Source organism: Peromyscus californicus, unplaced genomic scaffold, assembly GCF_007827085.1.
Source record: "Peromyscus californicus insignis strain IS unplaced genomic scaffold, ASM782708v3 Scaffold_13__1_contigs__length_99412109, whole genome shotgun sequence".
Classification (NCBI taxonomy): domain Eukaryota; kingdom Metazoa; phylum Chordata; class Mammalia; order Rodentia; family Cricetidae; genus Peromyscus; species Peromyscus californicus.
In genome coordinates, this window is record NW_026294424.1 from 70,992,546 (window position 1) to 71,017,284 (window position 24,739).

The 24,739-nt window shown below is 46.0% G+C and overlaps 1 protein-coding gene across 1 annotated transcript in view; it reads right to left on the reverse strand.

The window, feature by feature from the left end:
• Igfbp7 (insulin like growth factor binding protein 7) overlaps positions 1 to 24,739 on the reverse strand; it is a 62,596-nt gene that overhangs the window by 8,765 nt on the left and 29,092 nt on the right. The window contains exon 2 of the mRNA XM_052735246.1: positions 125 to 234. Within this exon, the coding sequence (XP_052591206.1) occupies positions 125 to 234 (110 nt within the window). The remainder of the gene's footprint in view (positions 1 to 124; positions 235 to 24,739) is intronic.

The window sequence follows — 24,739 nt, forward strand, 5'->3', positions numbered from 1 at the left end:
AGGCTTCAGCTCTGAGGAGCGGTAGGCAGTGTTGCAGACCGAACTGCACATCCCTACCACGCTGTGCCATGCGAGAAGGGCGTCCCAGCTTGCAGGATGCTTTCCTGGAGTCTGCACTACTGACCTTGTTCCAGATGAGGACGGGGGTCGGGATGCCAATGACTTCACAGCTCAGATACACCTTGGCACCAGTGACATTCCAGATGTCCTTGGGGGGCGTCACTATGGAAGGACCTACAAGAGAAGCCAGAGAGCCAAGTCCGTCTTTCAGCAGCTTAACATCAGGCCGTTTCCCAGGACGTCAATATTTGGTTATGAGGCCTTCCCCTCGGTGGATTATCTGAAGTGCATCTCGAAGGCCAGACTAACAGGCTTCTTCCTGTCTCCTGCATGATATTACAGTCTTCTTAGGGAATGCAGGAATTGAAATAAGCAAACCAGCAAACCCAACAACAAACACAATTAGTAAGAAAAATCTGTTGCTAACAAAATTGTCTTCTTTTCCCCAGACAAGCTCAAATGAGTTTTATTTTACCAGCTGTTCTGCATTAGCTGGGATTTTTCCATTAACAGAGAAATTTCAGTTCTGAAATGCTTAATGTTTCCCTTCCTTTGTTTACCAGCATCTTTACTCGGAAGACAGTGCTAACAAACAACTACTCCTTGTATAACAAAAAAAAATAAAAAAATAAATCTAAGCGGTCATTTGGAAATGCACCGAGAGCACCCAAGCAATCTTGTTTGTGTAAGATTCAAGAGGGCAGGGGGTTGGGGATTTAGCTCAGTGGTAGAGCGCTTGCCTAGCAAGCACAAGGCCCTGGGTTTGGTCCTCAGCTCCAGAAAAAAAAAAAAAAAAATTCAAGAGGGCTATCCTGGGAACTGGGAGGTACAGAAGGGGACTGGGGGGGGGGGGGTGTCAAGAAAGTTGGTGAGAGGGTCCTGCCGCTAGTGGAGAAGGCAGATGCTCAAAACAGTGGCTGCCTTCTGCTGGGACCAAGCCTCCAAAGGGACCCCTGTTCCAGGGTTCTCCGTGCCTGAGTTCCCAGTAGGAAGCATTGATGAAGAGGAGGGTACCCCTCGTGGCATGTGCTCAAGAGAGTGAGCAGGTCTGGGGCCAGCCGAGAGAGGCTGAACAATAATAGCTCCTCATCCTCCCATTTCTGGAATGCAGTGCTTAACCCTTTCTACCCCAGCTCCTGTTAGTACAAAGGCCCTTACTCAGGATCAACCTGTGGTGGGCATCCTTTCTGCTGGAAGCTTGTACGGCTCTCTGTTCCTGGAGTTGGCAAACTATGGCCCATGAACCAAATTCGGCTTCCTAGTTATATCTGCATGGCCTCCAGGCAAAGAACGATCAGTCCAAATGTTTGGGAAAAATTAGAAGAAGGATCCTGTTTCATGGTGTGTCAAAACTGGAAGAAACTCACGTTTAATGTCCATAAATACGACTGTTACAGCCTCATCCACTCGTTCAGAGTGTCTCTAGCTGCTTTTCTATCACCCTGGCAGGATCAAGTGGTCTGTATTTCACACTGTGTGGCCTAACGATTGGCAGTCCGGGTCTTTACAGAAGGAATTTGCTGATTCCTGCTTTAATCAACGGAAGAAAGAGACTAGTGTGTGAAGAAGAACCATGAGAAAGTCTCAGAACTTTAATCCTCCGCAGTTCCTTGGAGCCAATACAAGCAGACTCACTAAAGCTGACCTCTGGTTTGGCCCTGAAACTCCCACTTCTGAAGTCAACAGATAGGGAAAGAGCCATGGCCTCGCTTACTGCTCCTTCCCCCTGGGGGGCCAGCTCCCCAACCCTGCGGCACGAAAGTCTGGCACATCTACCTCTTCTTAAATTACGCTAAGATTTTATTTTAAAGATTACATTTATTTAGTGTGTCTTTGAGTGTCTTCCTCTTATTTCTTTCTACCTTATTTATTTTTTTAAATTTTGCTTTATATGCACTGGTGTTTTTCCCATTGGGTGTTGGGTCCCCTGAAACTGGAGTTATACAGACAGGTGTGAGCTGCCACACGGTTGCTGGGAATTGAACCTGGGTCCTCTGGAAGAACATTCAGCGCTCCTAACCGCTGAGCCATCTCTCCAGCCCTCCATCTCATTTCAGTGGACTTGAGGCTCACCAGCTGGCTAGACTTGTTGGCCAGTGAGCTCTGAGGATCTGCCGGCCTTCGACTGGCTGGTGCTAACAGCTGCACACCCTAATATCTGACTTGTGTGTGGGTGGCAGAGATCACAACTCAGGTCCTCATGCTGGTGAGCAGGCACTTTACCATGAAGCCATCTTTCCAGCCCACACTCCTACCTTCCAGTGGAGCAATTGCTATTTCCCATCGACTCATTCTGAATGCCAGACCATCAGCCAGCCACCAGGGAGGGCCCTTCAGAGAGACTTGGGACAGAGCACCTTGGAGGGGACATAGAGCCGGGAGCCTGGGTTCCCGCAGAGGGACACGCTCTTGCTGCAGAACTAGACTCTGCCTTCCGGGATGTTTTGCCCTACTTCTGGAATGAGTAAGTTAATTATTCCCTCTGTCTGGGGTCTTCAAGCCTAGTTAAATATCTAACGACAGGGTCAGCTTGCCCTGGGGGCCTGGGAAAGGCACAACCTTCCTTTCCCTCTTGGCCTGGAAAGCCTTCTTGCACAATCAGCGCTCACAGGACATGGAATCTCCCCTTCCAGCATCTATTTCCAGTGCATACTAATGTCCTGAACCAGCAAGGAAATGACCCCAGTAGGCAAGATTTTCCCACTCATCTCAAGGATTAGAGGCTTTTTTTTTTTAAATCTCTTGGGATTTTATTATTATTATTATTATTTCTCCCTTTGTAAGAATGTGCAAAACAATTACAGTTTCGAAAGCTCAAAATATATTTCATATTTCCTTCTCTACAAATCGTGGGCCCCAGTAGGAAGTATATACCTTGGCTGGGATACTGGCTTTTTTGTGGCAAAGGGGGACATGGGGGGACAGCCCTAGGCTGTGTTTATATGTATGTTTCTGGCCTTGTCTCAGACATTTCCTAGTCTGAATGCCCTCTTATAGAACGTGGGACTCGCCCTCTCCCTGGTTTCCTCTGGGCTTCTGAGACCCCAAGGCTTGGACGCCACCTAACCGGATCTGGCTGGCCTTTGAACTCCTTTCTCCCACCTCTGTGAGCGCCCCCTGCAGCTCTGCCCTTCCCATACAGGCTGAGATCAAGGGAATCTCAGGAGGTTGTTCTGGGAAGGAGGATATACCAGTATGCCAAGGAGCTTGGAGGAGCTTGGGGGACTGGGGAAAACTGCTACTCCCGTAGCAAAGGCTCACAGGAATGGTTCTATTGTGAGATCTGAGTCATGCAACCTGCATCCATCTTCCCAGCGTCACGGCTGGGAGCACCAGCCTCCGTTACGAGGGGGGACAATGGCATTCTGTCATGGGCCTAGCAGACAGGCAATAGGCCTCCCTCACAGTCTTCAAGTAGTTCCTAATCTTGTTTTTTTTGAGACCTGGTCTCCCTTACGTAGCGCGGGTTGGCCTGAAACTCATAATAAATAAGTAAGAGTGATCCTTCTTACTTAGCCTTTTGTGTGTTATTGTTACAAGTAGGAGCTTCATGCCTGAGCTTCATTTTAATATGATTCACTGTAGCAAGGTTTTCTTTGCTTGTTTTTTTTTTTTGTTTGTTTGTTTTAAACAGAGTTTCTCTGTGTAGCCTTGTCTGTCCAGGACTCGCTCTATAGACCAGGCTGGGCTTGAACTCACAGAGATCCACCTGCCTCTGTCTCCCAAGTGCTGGGATTAAAGGAGTGCCCCATCATGCCTGGCCCATGCTTTGCATTTTTTGAGTCTTGTTAATCAACTTGGGCCTAATGCTTAAAGAGCCCTGTTCTTTTCCATGGTCTTTGTATGTAAGTTCTCTCCAAGTAGGCTTGTGTTTAATCTTGAACTAATTTTTGCCTCTGTTATGATATTCAGGTCCTTTCCCCAAAGGCCATCTCATCGCTTCAGCACCATGTTGAGAGGACCAGATTTATGCTACTGAATCATTAGTAATGTCCTCTGGTCTATCCATTTGTCATACATGTGTGGATCTGCATCTGGACTCTCTAGTCCATTCCAGTCTGTCTGACCTTGTACTTGTAATGATGATATACTTCAGAAACCCATTATGTTAAAACTGAAGTACTAAGGGCAGAGCAGGGTTACTATAGTGATCTCCCTCCAATTCTCTTACTATTCTAAGAGCCTTCCTGGTAAAAGTAGAGTCCATTAAAACCATCCGAACCCAGGAATATCCCCAATCAAAGCTATCATCAGGCAGTTCACATTAGGGAAGACTACGTGGTGAGCTCCCCTTGAGATATATAAAACAACTTTAGTTGAGCAAGTGGAGTCCACATGTAGATTATTTAAAAGCATAAATGACTTGACCATTTTGCTACCAGGGTCTACCTAGAATTCTATAAGTTCTAGATAATAAAAGTCCGTATCATCTCTGACGTAGAAAGGGTGGGGCCGAGGGTGGTGGTTAGCATCAGTTCCTGGCACAACACTGACAAAAAAACCCTGGTCATTGCAAATGACCTTGTTGGACCAAGGCTGGACTCAACAAGAGTTTAACAAACAGCATCTAAATTGACAAATACCCCACCCTACACAATGACTTTCGGATTCTGCATGTACTCTTTTTCAAAGGAAAACCCTATCAATTAATGATTAGGTAATGAAGTAATCAGTAGCCCTCAGAGTAGGTGGGGTAGGCTGTTCCCCTTGTCTTTGTGTTGGTAGAATCCACAGGTGTTTGGAATTCTTCCCATTGACATTGTTCAGGGATGATACCAGGATTTGTCTGCCTGTATCAGGCTGCCAAGATCTTTGCTGCTTCTTGGTCTGGGAACTTACTGGGAAGAAGCAGAGGAAGTAAGGAAGCATACCCCACTCCCTACCCCAAATGGAGATTGAACTTGGGGTCTTAAACATGCTAGGCAAGTACTTTACTGCTGAGCTATATCTGTAGACATGATTTAATTTTTTATTTTGAGACAGGATCTAATTAAGATGTCTAGACTGGTCTCAGACTCACTGTGTAGCCCAGGCATGCCTTAAATTTGAGAGTCTCCTGCCTCAATCTCTTCCACAGCTGGGATGAAAGGCCTGCATTACAAGGGCGGGCTGGGAAACTCCTGGTAAAGACAGAACGTAGATTATAGAAAGATTTGTGGTGGCGGGGAGAAGAAATGTGGGGAGCACTTCATGCTGACCCAGGGTCACCCCAGGGTAAGTCTTGTGTGGAAGGAGAAGTTGACACAGAACTGCTGGCTGATGTGACAGCCCCTTCCCCAAGGCAGAAAGGCCCTCACTGCATGCCTTCTGCTGGAAAGCAACACCATTTCCAACAATCATCTTCTACTACTCGAGTGTTCCAGAGTTCAATTCCAGAAGGTTCTGTTCTGCTTAAATTCAATGACTCTTTACAAATAACTTCTCTTTCCATTCCATCTTTCTTCCAAGAAAGTCAAAGAGAATCCAGAATTTATTTCTGTCTCAAAGGATATGGACATTAGACAGAAAGAAAGGTTTCAATTCATCCTGTGCTGATTTTCTGACGTAAAATTCTCAAAAATCCGTTCTCAAGGCCAGTTCATGAGTCATGATATTGGCGTCTAAGTTGCCCTCTGTGTCTGGATTCCAACCAAAAAAGAAAATCCCAGATTTCTTTCAATGCATAGGGACAGACCCAAGATAAATCTAATTATTTACTTATCCATGTTCTTGTTCCACTAGGGACTTCAGGGCTGTAAACATCTGTCTGGCAAATATCCTGTCTATAGGATGACTGTCTGTCCACTGCCCCCTTCCCTTAGTCACCCAGGCAACTCCAGAAAAGAGCCACAGTGATGCCAGGCATGAGGAAAAGCCCACCACAAGGCTTTCCCAGCCCCAGGCTCATCCACATTTCACTGTCTCAGATGCCTGTGACCTAACCAGTCTACACCTCTTTGCTCTCCTACCTACACGACTCAGTTAACTCTCATTCAATCTCCTTTGCTTCCAATAATGCCCATCTACCTTTCAAGTTCATTTCTTATTTTTAAAAACCATTATTTGCCCTCAAATCCTAGATGGCCTTTTCTTTTGAATCAGTCACTCTTTGAAGGGAAAGAAGAGGGATGGGGTAGAGGACAAGGAAAAGAAAGAACATTGAAAGGAGAAAAGACGACCAGATCCTCAATGAATCTGTAGGAAGGAGTCATATTCTGTTTTTAGAAGAAAGCTAAAATTCCATGAATGAATCAGGGTCCCCCTGAAAGCACCTAGAAGCAGTTAGAAGCCTCCTGTAAATTCTCTGTCCATTGTTCCCTCTAATGATGTTCCAGGCAAATGACTCGCACTACCAGTTACTTTAGGACTATTCCCTTATGATCCAAGAGTAACCGTGTCCCAAGATGCCATCAAAAACATAGAGATGCAAGAGTTACAGATGGGCAAATCTACATTTGGAACACTACAACTTGGTTCTGCAGAGGCCGGGAAAGACAGTTTTCACAAATTACACAGATGACAGCGGAGTGCAATTAATTTCCAATCCGACTAGCAGTTCATGTAAGCTGATTTTATAGAAAAGTTGTAACAGAGACGTTAGAGTTAAAACTCATCGTCCTATAATAAGCACAGGGAGGGATAATGCTCAAGAAGTATGCGAACAATGTCTCAGCCTCTTGCAGAGCACAAAGCCTTCCCCATGACCTGAGCTGTCCCCGCCACGACAAGCTCTCCTGGGAATAGAACACTTGGCTCTGGACCCCTGCCCACGACTGTAGACAAACCACTGAGCCATTTCTACAGAATAAGAAGTTAGGGCTTCTTTGGGGGGTTTTGGGTGAGTGTGAGTGTGCCTACCATGAATGTTACAGAACACAGTCAACATGTATGAAGTTTTTTGGATCTACTTCCTGGCTCTGGAACTCTTCATGCAATGCAGACAGATCGGGTAGATTTCTCTCTCTGCCCAAGTGCAGTGTGCATGACTTGTTATTAATCCAGCTCCCTGTCCTAGGGATGGAAAAAAAAAATGGAACATACGAAGTGTCATCTATTACCTAGTCAGCTAACTTTAAAAAAAAAAAAAATCTAAAATGGGTGAGTAGATGTTAGAAGTCATGTTTTGAGGCTGAGTATATAGTCCACAGAATCTAGAAGGATAGTCAAAGTTCTCACCTGCAGGATCTGTCTTCTGACATCACTTTTACAGTTTCGGCTTTACTCCATTTCTCTTTTCCTCCATCATCTCTGGTATCCCCCCAACAGCTCACTCGTTCTCATTCTACTCAAGCTTACTTTCTGCTCCCAGCAGTCAGGCTCGCCCTCTATGACTTGCCCGGTGTCACTTTGAGAACTTTTGCCGACACTAAGGCAGGCTCACTTCTTCCTTCTCATCTCTCCCCTTTATTCAAAGACTGAGCTCTCACTCCCTCAGGCATCCGCAAAGCTGCTGTCCCCACATACTTCTCCTCTAAGGTCCTGATGGGTTCAGAGCTCACCCCACACAGCTTAGCACATCATTGTACTCTGATGTGAATTTTCCTGGCTGGGCTCATGAGGATGCCAGTGTTCCGATAGCATCCGATCAGCTGGCTCATCAGCCATCATGGTTTTGCTTAATCTTCCACTTGACTTTCTGCTGGAGTATGCTACGATTTTTGGCTACTGCTCACCAACTAGCTAATTAGTACATATCACCAAAAGATAAAATTAATTTGAACATCCACCGCTTAAAGCAAATCCCATGAGGAAGGGTGGCTCTGTTGAGGAAAAAGGTTCATGAACCATCCTCACACAAAAAATAAAATAAAACAGGGTTGGGGATTTAGCTCAGTGGTAAAGCGCTTGCCTAGCAAGTGCAAGGCCCTGGGTTCGGTCCTCAGCTCCAGAAAAAAAAAAAAAAAAAAGAAAGAAAGAAAAAAATAAAATAAAACATTCTGCATCCCAGTGGTTAATATCTTCACATTATGCTGCCCACTGTGTATGTTAACAAGGCATACACAGCTGAATATTAGGAGTTCTCTAAGGTAGGGTAGTTTGAAAGCCACACTCACCTTGACTCTTGATGATGCTGGGCCCTAGAATAGCTCCTAGGGTGTGGGCATTCCTACCAAATAAGGGGAAAGTGGAGCTTAAGGAAGACTCAGCACTCCGTACATGGAGGAGTCCAGACAACTTGGCAGAGGTCCCTAGATGGAGATGAGATTCCCATAACACACCCGAGGGGAAAAGATGAAACAAAAGTTCAAAATGGGAGAAGAATAGTAGGAAGGCACTATGGCCACGAGGGGGAGGGGACGAAGCAAGTAGAAGCTTCCTGAGATTAAGCAAGGGGAAGCAGCAACTGTACAGCTAATTAAAGAGCGGAGCCATCTGCCAGGGCAAGGCATTTTGGGAACTTCCAGAGGTTGGTATGGGAATCCAGCACATATCCTCAGGGGGGTCAGCTGAGGCCAGCAAGGGGAGCAGAGTGTACTACCTCTTAAGTAGCACAGGCCATGTGTAATCCAGGGTTTCAGTGTAAGGAAAATTCGTATGGTTAAACACTGTAGTGTAAGTAAAGCATCAATACTTCAGACTGACGGGGTCCTACCAAAACACTGTGTGGTGGGAAAAGTGCGTAGAGTGCTTCTTCTTCTTCTTCTTCTTCTTCTTCTTCTTCTTCTTCTTCTTCTTCTTCTTCTTCTTCTTCTCCTCCTCCTCCTCCTCCTCCTCCTCCTCCTCCTCCTCCTCCTCCTCCTCCTCCTCCTCTTCTTTTTCTTCTCCTTCTCCTTCTTCTTCTTTTCTTTCTAGAAATAGTCTACTGGGGGTGGCTCAGCACATTTAGACCATAAGCAACATGCTAGGAGTCCATGGGGGTAATGCTCAGTATGATTTAGTATTAACTATTTATGATTTCGGCATTGACGGTTCTTCCCTTCTCTGATTGAGGAACGACATGATTCAAGTGGCATTTCAAGAGATGACTATGGAGGTCTCTGCAGGATCGTGATACTCTGGCGACCAAGGGTGTGGGAGCAGAGGGAGATGAGTTACTCAGCAGAACAAGTAACGCTGCCTAGTCACTGGGTAGTGGGGACACGGAAAACCATTGAAAGCTGGGGGCATAAAAGGCTAGAGGAGGCTCCTGTTCTCAGAACTCAAGCGCTGTCAGCCTGAGGAAGGCACAGGACCGGAGCTGGGAGGGATGGGTCTGGGTTTCTTTACTGTATTGACATTTAAAACACATGTTTTTAGGAATCACTGCAAAAATAATCTCTTCATGACAGTTTCCTACACGGTTATTATTGCAACCTGCCCACGCATAACCCCTCATCATCCCCGCTAAGATCTGTTGGATTTGGGTTCAGAATGTTTAGATTTTCTAAATTTGAGACATCACCTGGCGGAGAGGATGAGGAAGGGATAGAGAATTCAGAGTGCTGAGCAGCACTGCCCGGGTAAGCACCACCCAGTTTCCATTTCAGCCTGGGAAGGCCATGCGGGTTCCTCTCTAGGGAAGGAGGATATCTTTACTCTCCCTCCCCACAGGGGATCCCATCGGCTTGCTGAGGCTCACTGGGCCCATCAGACGGAGAAATGGAAGGCGGAGGTGATGCTCAGCCTTGTATTTGCAGGGCTGGTCCTTTTGAGCCCACATGACTCAACACACCAAACCCTGGTGACAGCGTACCCAGGCCTGGTAATTACATTTTCTGGCTGACTTCTGATAGCCTCTGAGTTAGAGAGACACCCCATTTTGGCACCAACATTTGACATTGATTTCTCCTTCAAGTGTAGTGCAGCCAATTTTTTTCTTAATGCTAGACACACAGATGTCTTTCTACAGACTGCGCATCTTATAATCGCTCCAGATCGCTTCCCAAGGTTTGCGCTAACCATGGGATGTGAACCGATCATTGCTTCTTGCGATTTGCTGCTTACAAACAGGTCATATTCAGTGGCATCTTCCTATTCTTTTCTCTTTTCTTGTATGGCTCTAGTACACACAAAAAAGTGGGGTACTGATAAAGGGTCTGAATTCAGACTCTGTCCCCTTAGTCTACTGCAGAATGTTCCAGGAGGGTCTAAGCCAACCCTACGGATGATCCTGTCACATGTGGTCTGGGCTCCTCCATGGAGGGCCCTTGCATTACGTCAAACAAGGCATGTTTAGGTGAGTGAGGTACAGCTCCCTCTGGTAGGGTAGATGAGCTCCAACAGGCCCGTGTTGCAACCTTGCCAAGTGGTGAGCTAATGTATTCAGCACGGACCCCATCAAGTTGGAGTCCTTAACTGCCACTCTAACTCGTGACTGACTAATGTCCATACACGTTCAGCTAGGCTGGGTTTGATCTGGTTTAAGGAGATGGAAGAGCTGACTTTACAAAGTGTGCCTTTCTGAGGGGAAACTCCCTAGTTACCTGGGTGTTTCTTACTTATATTAACATTACCTTGGAAATCACAGGCCTGGCCTGTCTGGACTATGACTGACCATAAATCCAAGGTGTTAAGATATATCACTTTTTCCTATTCTTCAAGCACAGAACCACTTATGGGAAGTTTCCACAGGAGAGTACTGATAGCCAAGCCATGCAGACAGTCCGTCCCTATTCTTGGATTTCTTTCTAGAAGCTAGACAGTGAGCTTCCAGAGCTCCACATTCATGAGTCTATGGCAGGCCCTTTTACTGCCATCCTTAGGCATCCTGGAATTCTCTGGCACCCAGAGGGACTTCCTGATCCCACCGTGAGTGGGATGACTCTCTGATCGGGAGGTTTGTCCATTTCAGAGCTGCTTCTGCACTCACAGGCTCAGCACTTCAGGCTAGTTACAAATAAATGTTCTTCATCCCTCCTTCCTGGTGGGGAGGAAAGATGTATGGGACTCTCAGATGGCTTTCAACACCAGCAGGGTTGGACTGTTCAACCAACCCAGTGGCTGGAACATTTGGAAAGACTGAATTTACAGGAATCTCATAGAACTGAGAACAATGGATATTCAGTCGGTAGAGGATGAAGTTCCTCGGTGTTCTGAGGACTGGATTAGCCATGAGAGAGATTCATACTCTAGGAACCCCTGTGGGTTCCTAGCTCGACAGGCTAACAGCTCTAGCAACAGCCCTCAGAATTTGACTTTGAAGTAGAATCTGTTACCAGAGTCTGTTTAGCATTCAGAAGGGCCCACTGGAGAAGTTCCAGTCATAAGGATGGGCCCATAGGATCTTAACTGATGGTTGCTAATTCAGCTGCACACTGGACTCTGGAAACACGCACGGCTGGGCCACATGCCCCGTTCCCATGCGGGGTCTGGCCCTGGAAGGTTTTAATTGAGTGCTATAAGGCAGGAAGTAGTCAGAGAGGAGGAAAAGATGGAGGAGGAGGAGGAGGAAGGACCGGGTGGGAGAAAGAATGGCCCTGGCTACTGCTGGGGGCGAGAGGCACAGTGCAACTTAGGGAGTCCAAGCATTGAAGGTGAATGGGGACAGCCCAGTGAGTTGGCTCTGGGTAAGAGTATGGAAACCTGATGACAACCCCGAGGCCCTTTCTGGCTGGTCTATTTAACAATTCCAGGTGCAGTGGACGGCGTCTCCCTGACGCTCCTAGTTAGAAGCAGTGAGCTCACTCATTTTCCTGAGTCTTAGCAGTTCTCTTTGTTGGCCATTTTTCATCTTGGTGAGTTAGAACCACTGGTTCCCGGGCTACCCCACCCTGCCCCATTCCTGCCCTCCTGATTCCTGCTCTAGGTTCTATGTATCTAGATGGGGCTTCTCCCTGGTGAGCCTGTGGGTGCCACCCATGGGATTCTCCCCGCCCGGCTCTGCTCCTTCCTTGTCAGGTGGCCAGTCAGGACAAAGTGTGGTGCAAAGAGGGATCCGGCTTCGGCTCACACCCACTGCTAAGCTGGCATTTGGCCACCGCTCTGGCTGATGGTTTTACCCATCAGGCCTCAGCTTCCTTCCCAGCTAGAACTTCAGTGGTTACAACTGCTTGGCAGACAATTCCAGACATGAATCAGCCATGCATAACTGAGTCTCCCTGTTCTCTGTGGTTTTCCTTCCCAGCCTGTGCCCTCTGGTTATTTTCTGCGGCATTCTGGGATGTCCACAAACCCCTAAGTTCTCAGCTATTTGCCCCCAAGTCACGGCCTTTGTTTTCTATTCTTTGCTGAAGTGTTCTCGGATTGTCTCCCAGTTTCCTAGTAGGATTTAGCATTTCTTCTTCCATGTTCTGTATTTTCTATTGTTGTTCCCAAGGCTTAACGTGGAACAGAAAGTCTTGCTTCTCTGTTGTGGTTGACTCTTCTTGTGTGGGTCTTGGGTACCCATGAAGTGAGCTTACCTTGTGTGCCACGATGATCTCCATATGTGTTTTGTCACAACTAGGAGACAGTTTTTCTGAGTGCCATGAATTTAGTCTGTAGCCCCGGCTGGACCTGAACCTGCAATCTTCCTGCCTCCGCCTCCAGAGAGTGGGTGGGATTACAGGCCTGTACCACCAGGCCCAGACGGATGCTGTACTTTTAGGACTGGGAACAACTAAATGCAAAGGACCTTAAAGGTCAGGTGTGCCTGGGGTCTGTCAGGAAGCCAGCCCTTTCTCTGCAGGTTTTTCTTTTAGAGCAAATACCATCTCTAACCTTGGAGGGTTTTTCCTTTGTTTAAGTAAGATAATGTGTCTCTTTTTCAGAACATCCACACAGATAAGGAGAAACTCTGTTCTAAACACAAGGGATTAAAATGTTCTCCAAATTCTCAAAGTTGTAGCTTCATTTCTCTTGGATACATTCTCAGGAAATCTCTTCAACAAAATACGTGATCCTTTTAGGAATCTGGGGGGTGCAAAGACAATGAACAGATCTCTGAGCTCAGTTAAGCTGGCTAGCCTCAAGCATCAAGATCATGTTGGTCACGAGCTTCACCTGCAGGTGGATCTTAGAATTCAAGGCCAGCTTGGTTGATGTAGCAAGTTCCAGACCAGCCAGGGTTACAGAGCAAACCTTGGAAGAGAGATAGAGACAGACAGACAGACAGACTGACAGAGAGAGAGAGAGAGAGAGAGAGAGAGAGAGAGAGAGAGAGAGAGAGAGAGAGAGAGAGGGAGGGAGAGAAAAGACAGAAAGCACAGGGAAACAGACAGAGAGAGGCACAGAAACACAGGGAGGAGGGAGGGAGAGAGGAAGTAAGGGAGGGAGGGAGGGAGGAAGAGGCCTGTGGAAAATGATGTAACAGTTGAGGGAACACGGTGGGATATGGTTTGGAAATGAAGCGTCGCCACAGGTTCATGTTTGAAGGTCTCTAGGTGGTGTGCCATATTGGGAGAAGACTTTAGAGATGGGACATGGTTGAGGGTGGTGAGGCTTTGAAACATCTTTTGTCCCTGGCTCATTCCTATAGGACATGAGAGAAGAAATGCTAAATCCTATTAGGGAAACTAGAAGAACATTTGAGAATGATAAAAGACAAAGGCTGCTTCCTGGCTACCAAATGGTGACTAAATCCTCTCTATCATGCCTTTCTGAATGATGTGCTGCCTTACCATAGCCTAGAAACATGGAACCAGATAACCAAAGGCTGAAGTCAGGAGCCCAAACAAGTCTTTCCTCCTTTCTACTGTGCCTCCCAGGTGTGTGTCACAGCAAATGAAAAGTCTGGTTAGCACACCAATGCAATCAAACTTCAGCCCTGTATGGTCGTAGGCAGGTAAACACATGCATGAAGTGCAGGAATTCATTTGGGTTTGCCATGAACTAAGTGTTGTGCTGGGTGACATGGAGGGTAGGAGGATGAAGGAGTTGGGCTTCTATCCAGGATTATAATCCAGGAAGTGTGGACAGACGAGTATATAGACAATTATAATACGGATAGGCTGTAGCTAGCTCTATAATAGATGTAAAAATATTTGGCTGTGTGAGGTGATGCATACTGTAATCACAGCACCCTAGGAGGCCAAGGCAGGAAAGCCATGAGTTGGTGTCCAACCTGGGCTCAAAAAAAGTAAAAACTGCCGGGCGATGGTGGCACACACCTTTAATCCCAGCACTCGGGAGGCAGAGGAAGGCGGATCTCTGTGAGTTCGAGGCCAGGCTGGTCTACAGAGCAAGATCTAAAGCTACACAGAGAAATCTTGTCTCGAACAACAACAGCAAAAAAGTAAAAACTAAACAAAAATGTTCTAGTTGAGTAGGTCAGAACCAGATTTATGCGAAGGGAAAAGAGCTTTAAAAACATATGTGCTTCCCCCCAACACACTAATAATAAATAAATGTTTTAAAAGTTTAAAGATAGTGGGTGAAGATAGATAAGGAAATTCCAGGCAAGGGACCAGAATGTTCAAAGATGTTGGTAACTGTAATATGTTATATTGAAATTGGCTTTTATACTCCATATGAGTCAGACATATACTATTTCATTTTGATTCCCAAAACAATCTTGTGGACTAAGTAAGCTCTTTTATAGAGAAGTTTCCCTAAAGTCAGGTGTCTTCTGTGTGGTCACGGAGATGGCAAACGGCTCTGTATCTAGATTTTTCTGAGTCCTAACAAGAACCTTCTCCATGCCACGTGGTGCTTGGTTCAGCACAGCCAAGATGTCCGGTCTAGTTGGGTTTTGTTGGAGGGCCGACGTGTTTGAGTAAGGAAATGGAATGCTGAGTACTAGTGGCCAGGCTAGATGGCAGAGTTTCAGTGTTAAGTCAAGGGGATAAGTTATGTCTACAAGTTATCAAGATGGAAAGGAAAACAAAAGCAAATGTACTAATATCTGAGAGAAAGTCTAAAACTACTAGATCATAACCAGGGTGATAATCGTCTGCCCGTTGGCTTGAAATGACTTCACGGGTGCTAGCAGACTGGGTCGGGGTAAGAAATTTGAACTCTACACTCCAAATAGATGAAAATCACCTTCCATAAACTTCATGCTGGGTAGATGTTAACCCCACTAAATGGCTTGCTTTCTGCTCACAACTTAGAATACGGCAATCCAGGGAACCCAGATCTTTTCAGCTCTTTTAAAATAAAATTGAAATGTGTTCACTTAAGGTTTAATGTAAAAGTCAGTATCTGCAAATATACCTTTTGTTTTGTCTTGCAAACCACGGAGGAGGAGATGGTGTATGCATAGAAATTACCTCCTATAAACCGGAAGGATAGTTCAGACCTTTAATCCCAGCACTTGGGAGGCAGAGACAGGAGGATCTCTGAATTCGAGGCCAGCCTGGTTGAAGTCAGTGTTGACACTCAACTTGGTAAACCCTCCTTGGTGGAGCCCATCAATCCTCATGTTAGTGAAAAATGCTCTGTCTTTGACATTATACATGTGCCGGGTTTACACTGTCACCTTTCTGACTCCTAGAAAAGAAGAGGGTCCATTCTACTAAACTACAAAGTGCCGAGCAAGTCAGAGCTGGTCCTGAGGACCCTCCTGGCCTTCTTTCTTGTTACTCCCCTCCTGCACTCTGAGCTCCAGTCACAATGAACTTCCTGTGGTTTCTCAAATGTGTCTTGCTCTTCCTGGCCCCTGGATTTTTCATGTACCAGTCCTTTTCTAGAACATTCTCCACCCTTTTCCTAGGTTAATTCCCACTATCCTTTGAGTTTCACTTTGATTTTTTTGTTGTTATTGGTTTTTTGTTTTTCGAGACAGGGTTTCTCTGTGTAGTTTTGGTGCCTGACCTGGATCTCGTTCTGTAGACCAGGCTGGCCTCGAACTCACAGAGATCTGCCTGGCTCTGCCTCCCGAGTGCTGGGATTAAAGGTGTACGCCACCACTGACCGGCTTGATTTTTGTTTGACACTAAAGCCTCTATCTCCCCAACTCCTCCTCCTCATGTTTTCTGCATCGCCTTGTTCAGAATGAGGGCCTCCTTCCCACACTCCATATTCATCCTTACCGAAGCCTTTGCACAGTCTGCCTAACACACCAGATTGGAGGCTCAGTGCTGGAAAGGGGCAGACAATGTATCCTCTCTAGTTCCTTCCTGCGTCTCAGTGCCTGGAACAGAGGGAATGATTAACTAACCGCTAAGCCTCAGAAACAAAGCTCCTACCAGAATGTACGCCCGGCTTAGTATTTTCATAAGAAAGTTTAAACAGTTCAGGAGTCAGTCCAAGGAGCAGGCTTTCTTCCCTGTTACTTATTAAAAATGACCTTGTAGGGCTCTACATGACAGAAAACCAGCTAGCTGCCACCATGCTAGCCTACAGCTTCTACACGGGTATGTTTCAGCATTTGGGAAAGGTATAAGCGCAGAGATTTTGATTAATTGTGACCTACTTATGAACTGGTGCTCAGCCGTGTGGAGGTACAGTATGTGAATGTTTGGGCTTGCCCTTCCTGGGCTCCTGAGTCGGTTCCCAAGGAGAGTCCTGAAATGGCTGGAGTTGCTCAATCTGTGTTTTGATGCTTCTACTAACATAGGTCAGCTGTTAAAAAATGTATTTTAGAAAAGTAGCAATCTCATTTTAAAAGTTACAAATTACAACCCTGGAGACAAAAGCTAAGGATTTGCTCTACAGCAAAAGGCTCCCTTCTTAGTCAATGTGTAAGCTTTAAACATTGGAGGTCATTGGATGCAGGGGCTAGGACTAGCAGGGAAAGTTGTACAAAGATGTCAACAAGAACCGTGTTTTAAGTGAAGCCCACCCACTTACAGGCTCCCAACACCAAGGAAGAGTTGTGGATGCCATAATAGAGGGGAAACTTTTTCTAAAGGAACAGGTCGGGTAGGGGACGATATTGAAAGCAGAGATTCTCCACTAGTGGAAAAGGGGTACATCCCTGTTCACACTTTTTTGTTTGCTTGTTTTGGTTTTTCGGGACAGGGTTTCTTTGTGTAGCCCTGGCTGTCCTTGAACTCACTCTGTAGATCAGGCTGGCCTCAGAGATCCACCTGCCTCAGCCTCCTAAGTGCTGGGAGGTCTGGGCTACCACGCCACACTGCTTGTCTGTTTTTAATCGTGCTGGAGATTGAACCCAGGGCTTCATGCCTGCAAGGAAAACACTCAATCACCCAGCTACATGCTAAGCTTTATTTTCATGATCTTAAATTGCCATGAAGTCAGGGCTGGAGAGATAGGTCAGTGATTAAGATCATTTGTTCCTGCAGAGGACCAGGGTTGGACCCATATGATGGTTCACAACCATCCTTTCCATCCTTTCTAGGGGATCTGATGACCCCTGACCTCGCTGGCAACAGGAACGCACATGGTGCCCAGACATACACTCAAGTGAAACACTCATACACATGAAATAAATAAATATGAGAAAGAAATTACCACGAAGTCAATGAACTTTAGACATGGAGGAGCCCTCAATTCAGTGCTGCCCAAACCTTCATTTTGCAGATGAGGGACCAGGGCTCACACATTTGCCTGTGCTTATTTGCAGACGATACAGAAGAGGAACCAATGGGCTACATGATTTGATTGACAACACCACAGAAACTTTATCTATCCTTACTCAGGGCCCACCACCTAGAGAGCACAGGACGGTGAGAGCAGAAATGTTTTGGGGAAAGCCATGAAGCATCCCCGGCTGCGTTCCTAGGCAGATATCTGGTCAGCTGGCAGATTCATCTTGGGAGTAATTCCAGTTTGCATGAATGAAACATGGACAAATAAGACAGACTTGGGTCTGGGCAAGTAATTCCCCCAATTCTCCTGGGTTTTGGGATGGGAAAGTGCAGCCTGCTCTGGAATCTGGGAACATCACAAACAGTACTTACTGGGTAGAACTCCTCAAGTGACCTCAGCCCACACTTCAGTCTTGTCACAGTCCCATTCCCAGGTGCTGGCTTACCCACATATGTCTGAGACAATTAAAAAAAAAACAAAGGGAAAAAGATCTTTCCAAAACACATGCTAAGCAAAATCTATCTTCCTGTGTTCTCTGGCAAGAGAGTTGGAACACAAGGGATGAGTTCAAGGACATGGCTCACCCAGCAAGACAAATAAAGTTAGTCAATGGAGGTTAGGAGGTTGAGGAAGTGAACAAGAGCTGGGCTTGGGGAAGGGGCTCTGCAAAAAACACAGTTACTTTCCTCATCCGGGAGACAAAAATACTGGAGAGGACAACTTAAGGGAGGAGGAATGTATTCTGGCCCATGGTGCACCTGTGGTTGCTTGGCCCCAAGGATGCAGGCAGATCACCATGACACCAGGATCACATGATGGAGGCATCTTGGAAAACAGCAAGTGGAGAAAAGGACATAAAGTGGCCAGCTGAAGATACCACCTCAGTAAGCTGCTTCCTCTGAAGGCCCCATTTATTTCCACCACCTCCTAGTAATACTGTCCCATTAGAACTCTATCGAAGGATTAACACTGATTGGGCCCCAGCCCTCAAAATCACGATCTCTGGAAACACCCACACAGACAGAACTAAAGGTGTGCATTATTAATCTCCTCGGTGTTTTTTAATCCAATGAAGTTGGCCGTCAAGAGCAATCATCCCACTATCCCTGGATTGACTCCACCACGGGGGAAAAGGTTCACTCTTACTAGTAGAGAACTGGACTGCCAGCAGGCAAGCGTTTTCTAATCGGCAGGTCCATCCAGATGTCAGCCTCCTCCCCACGATGGAATTGCCCACCTGGGTTCTGAGCCAGCTCGCCTCAAGAGCTGGTAGCATTTCCATCGGAAAAGAGGGTTCAGCAGTTACAAATGAAGGTCTGCCCGAGAAAGCTTACTCTGGAGCCTCGGCTCCCATTCCCAGGTCCAAGCCACTCCTTCAATCTCACTCAAAATCTCTGACACATCTTTCGATGATTTCCTTCCTTCCTGTGTGTGCACGCTTTCACTGCAGCTTGACAAATTATAGTTGTATGTACTTAGGGGATGAATATGATATTATAATTTAGGAATAAAACCAAGCCAAGCCAATGAACATGTCTATCACTTCAAATTCTTATATTTTTTTGTATGTGTGGTGAAGACATCTGAAATGTAGTCTCTTCCCGAAGTGTACAATATACTATTTATCATATGCACCATGTTGCACAATTTACTCAAATAAGTCACTCCTGTTTCATTGAGCTTCTGTGCCCTGAGCCACCCCCATCCCCCTCTACGGTGTCCCCATCCAGCTGCGAGGTCCCTTATTCTTGTCACTCTGATTCTTTGCTTTTGATCATTTGGGATCGCACGTGGAACTGAGAACACACTATATTTTTCTGTCCTTAGATTATTGCACTCACCACAACAGTCTCCAATTCTGTACAGGCTGTCAAAAATATAAATTTTCCTTCCCTTTAAAGCCTGAGTATTATTCCATTGTGCATATATACCGTTTTGGGTTTTTTTTTTTAAACTCATTCATCTGCTGATGGAAACTGAGATAGATTCCATAATTTGGCTTTTGTGAGAGACATAGGATGGGTGTGAGACTGCTCACATTTTTCTGACATATTTGTTTCAATTTTTTTTTTTTTTTTTTTTGTGTAAATACTCAGAAGGGGCCATGGCAAATTCCATCTTGATTTCTCTCTGCTCTAGAGTCTTGGCTAATGGCGCTCAGTGTCAGAAAGACAGTTGTTACCCTGGCTCCCTGCTAGCTCCCTCGGCCCCTGCACTGACCACAGGTGTGAGTTTGTGTTGACACTTGGCAAACTCTTCCTGACAGCCTCTGCAGCATCTGACCGGAGTCCCATTCATCCCTTCCACCATGTTAGTTTCCCATCCCACTGTCAACGGACTCCCTTTTTAGATAGAGTCTATTTCCGTTGACCTTGAATATGGGGACTTATCCTAGTGGCTCACTTGAACAGAATGTGTGGGAGTGGTGGTTGACTTCGGAGACTAGGTCCTAAATGGCACCTGGGCTTCCTTCTTGCATTGTTTGGGGTTACAGGTTCTGGGAGGAGAAGGCTGCCACCCTGTAACAATGCTCAGGCATAGCAAATGGGAAGTCCATTTCACAACTAAGTACTCATGACAGTGCCATGCCAGTAAACCACAACACAGACTGGAGCCCTGTCCTGTCCCCCCACCCCCACATACACCCTGAACGCAGGAGAGTGTATACATGTGTGTGGATGCCAAAGAACGACACCGGGCATCTTCCTTGATGGCGTTCCTTGCATCTTGAGGCAGAGACTTCCACTGAACCTACAGCTTTCCAAAAGGCTAGCCTGACTGGCCAATGGGCTTTAGGAATCTTCTTGTCTCTTCCCCTCACCTCCCGGCTCTGGGTTTACAGATCCTGGATCCCGTGTGTAGTTCTAGGTGGGTCCAGCGGATCTGAACTCAGGTTATGCGGTAGTGCTGTGGGATGTTCTGTATGTCAAATGTGTTGCTGATTAGTCAATAATTAAAACACTGATTGGCCATTGGCTAGGCAGGAAGTGTAGGCGGGACAAGGAGGAGAATAAAGCTGGGAAGTGGAAGGCTGAGTCAGAGAGACAATGCCAGCCACCACGATGAGAAACAGCATGTGAAGATGCCGGTAAGCCACGAGCCATGTGGCAAGGTATAGATTTATAAAAATGGATTAATTTAAGCTGAAAGAACAGTTAGCAAGAAGCCTGCCATGGCCATACAGTTTGAAACCAATACAAGTCTCTGTGTTTACTTGGTCGGGTCTGACGGCTGTGGGACTGGCAGGTGAGAGAGATTTGCCCTGACTGTGGGCCAGGCAGGAAAACTCCAACTACAAATGGCGTCCAACGTGGTGGCAAGAGTTTCCACCTAAAACCTGAGAAAAGATTCTAAAACGGAGCTAAAAACAGTTCCTAATTGTCTCTCTCAAATGAGCGGCAGCTGCTGGTTTGAGCTACTGGTGGGTTCCTAGCGTGCGTGCTCGACCTGCCTGTGGCGGGAATGAGGCCTTTGCAAGTGGCACTTTGAGCTGCATGGTGGATTTAGCCTTTGCTGGTGCAGAGCAAAAGGGGAGGTTTCTGGGCTACACGCTGCTTGGCTAAAAGCATAGACCCCCGATAGCTCCCAGAGCTGGCGGTAAACCATGGCCATGTTGGGAAGCTGAGGTGGGTGGATCCAGCAGCCACAGCTGCTGCAGTTTAAGGCAATAGATTTACAATAAGACAGATTCAGATGTAATAGTTTACAATGTGTGTAAAAGATACGTAGGCTTGAAAGAGACAAAAAAGATGATATATAGAGTTATAGAAACAAATACATAGTTTTAAAAAATAAAGTCTTTAAAGAGACAGTAAAGGTAGTATAAAAAATAAGCCACGTAAAAATGGATATTACACAGAGAATCTGCATTGTGTTGTCTTTGGGACTTTTAACTGCAGAAAAACATTTGATTGTAAAAGCTGTTGAGTTATGCCAAAATGTATATTTTAAAGGTACCTTGACTTCAAAATTTGGATATAAGGATATGTTACTTTGGAAAGGAGACTCTGCTTTTGTTTCCACAGAAAGCCAGAGGCTATGGATTTGTTCCAGATTAAGACACATCAGGTTTGACCAGCCAAGACCCCCTGAAAGGTCTCCGATGACACCATGGCCCAGATGATCCAACATCCAGAATGGTTTGAAGGCAACTGGCTCAGACGATACACCCTCATGGACTATTCCATAATCCTAAAATTTTCTTTGTTTCCCCATAAGATACAGCGCCCCCCTCCAGCAGGAAGTAGTAAGAGAAGCTACGCCCAAATTCCCAAATTGTATGTAATTTTACTTTGTTAAGGTTAAAACCTTCCTTTTTATTTTTTTTAAAAAAAGGGGGGAAGTGCTGTGGGATGTTCTGTATGTCAAATGTGTTGCTGATTAGTCAATAATTAAAACACTGATTGGCCATTGGCTAGGCAGGAAGTGTAGGCGGGACAAGGAGGAGAATAAAGCTGGGAAGTGGAAGGCTGAGTCAGAGAGACAATGCCAGCCACCACGATGAGAAACAGCATGTGAAGATGCCGGTAAGCCACGAGCCATGTGGCAAGGTATAGATTTATAAAAATGGATTAATTTAAGCTGAAAGAACAGTTAGCAAGAAGCCTGCCATGGCCATACAGTTTGAAACCAATACAAGTCTCTGTGTTTACTTGGTCGGGTCTGACGGCTGTGGGACTGGCAGGTGAGAGAGATTTGCCCTGACTGTGGGCCAGGCAGGAAAACTCCAACTACACGGTAGGCATTGCGCCGACTCGGCCATTTCTCTAGTTCCCCGGCTGACATTCTGACTCTTCACTAGACAGCTATAGTCAGAACGGTGAGACTTCCACAGTTGTAAGTCCACAGGGGGGAAAAGTCTGAGATAATAAATATTTGTTGTTGTTTTAGGCTTCTAAATTTTGAGCTAATTTATTCCGTAGTAGTAAATAACTAATACATCTTCGAGCTTTTCCTACCACAGCTGGAGATCTGCCTTAATAACTGTAATCTCTTTAGGGAGAATGAGGACTTTTTATTTGTTTTTGACCATAAAGTCCTCCTCCCTAAGAGTTACCATAAAATGAAGAGCAACACAAAACAGAGTGTCCACATCACAAATTAACACGAGGTCCCGACAGATGGGCAGTTAGCAGTTTGGGACCATTATGATCTGGCTCCAAGGAGATGTGTGCACTGATCATAATATGCATTTCAAGGATTTTTTAATGTTTGTACTTTCTATTCCACAATGCTCGAAGTCATGAAACTCATTATATTAAAAAGACCTGAAACATACTGCCCAGGATCCGCAAAGCAGAAGCCTTTACCATGAGCATCCATAACTTTAAAAGCCCATAGAAAGGCAGTGGAGCATTTTTGTCTTGTTAGTCTTGTATTTATACTTCAAGAAATAGTGAGATTAATCTGTTACCCTGTAACGTCTGAGTATGTACAGACTGTTTTGGTTTTGTTTGAGACAAAGTCTTTCTATATAGCTCTGGCTAGCCTGGAACTAGATCATGTAGATCAGGTGTCCTTGAACTTGTGATGATCTTGAGTCTGGGTGCTGGATGCTGGGATTGCAGGCACATGCCAACTTCACCTGGCTCACACTTGTTGGCTTTGGATCCATTTTCTTTCTTTCTTTCTGTAGCTTTGCGCCTTTTCCTGGAACTCACTTGGTAGCCCAGGCTGGCCTCGAACTCACAGAGATCTGCCTGGCTCTGCCTCCCGAGTGCTGGGATTAAAGGCGTGCGCCACCACCGCCCGGCTCTTTCTTTCTTTTAAAGATTTATTTATTATGTATACAGTGTTCTGCCTACGTGCATGTTTGCAGGCCAGAAGAGGGCACCAGATCTCATTATGGATGGTTATGAGCCACCATGTGGTTGCTGGGAATTGAACTCAGGACCTCTGGAAGAACAGCCAGTGCTCTTAACCACTGAGCCATCTCTCCAGCCCCCTGGATCCATTTTCAAAACCATATAGTATATCAATTCTTTGCACAATTTAGAGCATGATAGGGTAAGTAAACAATAGATGATGTAAAGTACAGGTGTGTATAAATACTACCATTTTATAAAAGGGCCCTGAGTATCTGTGACATTGGTATTCCAATCCCCGTGAGCACTGAGAGACAGACACAGAGAGGTTTCATAAAGAGGCTGGTCTAACTCAAACAGAAAACAGAAAACAAAAAGGACCCAAGCTACATGTGATGACACATTTTCTATCCCTGCCTCCCCACCCCACCCCCCGCCACCTAACCAAAACATAAAAAAACAAAGAAGTCAGATCGTCTGTTAACATAACAGATTCTGTTTATCTGCGCGTTTCCATTACAGCTCGCAAATCGAAGACGGCCCAGCTTCCTGCTGAAGATGGCATTTAGAAATCTCTTTGGGGACAGAGGTAAGTGCAAACCATTGAAAATATTAATTTGTAAGAGAAGGCTGTTCCAAATCACTCCTCTACATTTCCCTCTGGCTAAATGGGACGGGGGCCCCAGGCCACACTCACAGTGCTGGAACATTCCCAGTAAAGACTGGAACGTAACAGTTTTCAAGTCAAACAGGTAACAGAGAAAACCAAGAGCTTAGATCAGGAAACCTCTGTTTTCTGTTTAGACTGCGCAAGCCAGACCACCAACTGGGGTCCAGGGTGATGAGCTCTGAACTCAAAGGACCACCAGGGTATTTTTCCATCTGGTTATGACCAGCTTTGGCTGGGAGCATAGGATGGTGATGTGCTTGCCTAGAGTGTACGAAGTCCTTGAGCTAAATCCCCAGCCGGAGGGGCTGAAGATTAATCTGGAAAGCTAAATGTCATCGATCTCGTGAATAAGTGTTGAAGACACTACACTTTCGTGTCAAGGAAGCTACCAAAGGGACCATTCATGGAAGATGGATTCTCCCACACAGGCTCACTGTACCATGCTCCATAGGTCTTCTGCTCTGAACACATATGGCGGCTCCGGATTAATAAAGTCCCAAGGGCCCATGTGCGTGCGCTGGTGCAAAGTCTACATCTGGCTGGAGGAAGAGTGAGCATCAGTTTAAGGTATAGCAAGAGAATGTTCTGGCCCCAAGTGACAGCCATTCCTCTAGGTCCAACTGAAAGCACCGTCTTGGATGAATTTCTCAGGCATATTTGGGGAGTGTCCAATACTACCATGGTATTTAGAAAGAACACTCTTTCTGCGGCAGCCTTTGGGGAACTGATTCTGACCCAACACTATATCCCTTGCTGTCATGGAGACCTGTTCATCCACCAGGAGCATCCTATATGTTCGGGGAGGGCCGGCCAGATCTGTCAAGGGGGGCCTTCCTCCCCAGCTTGCTTGCCTACACAATCTGTGCTAATGAAAGTCTGCTGGATCACTTAGGCA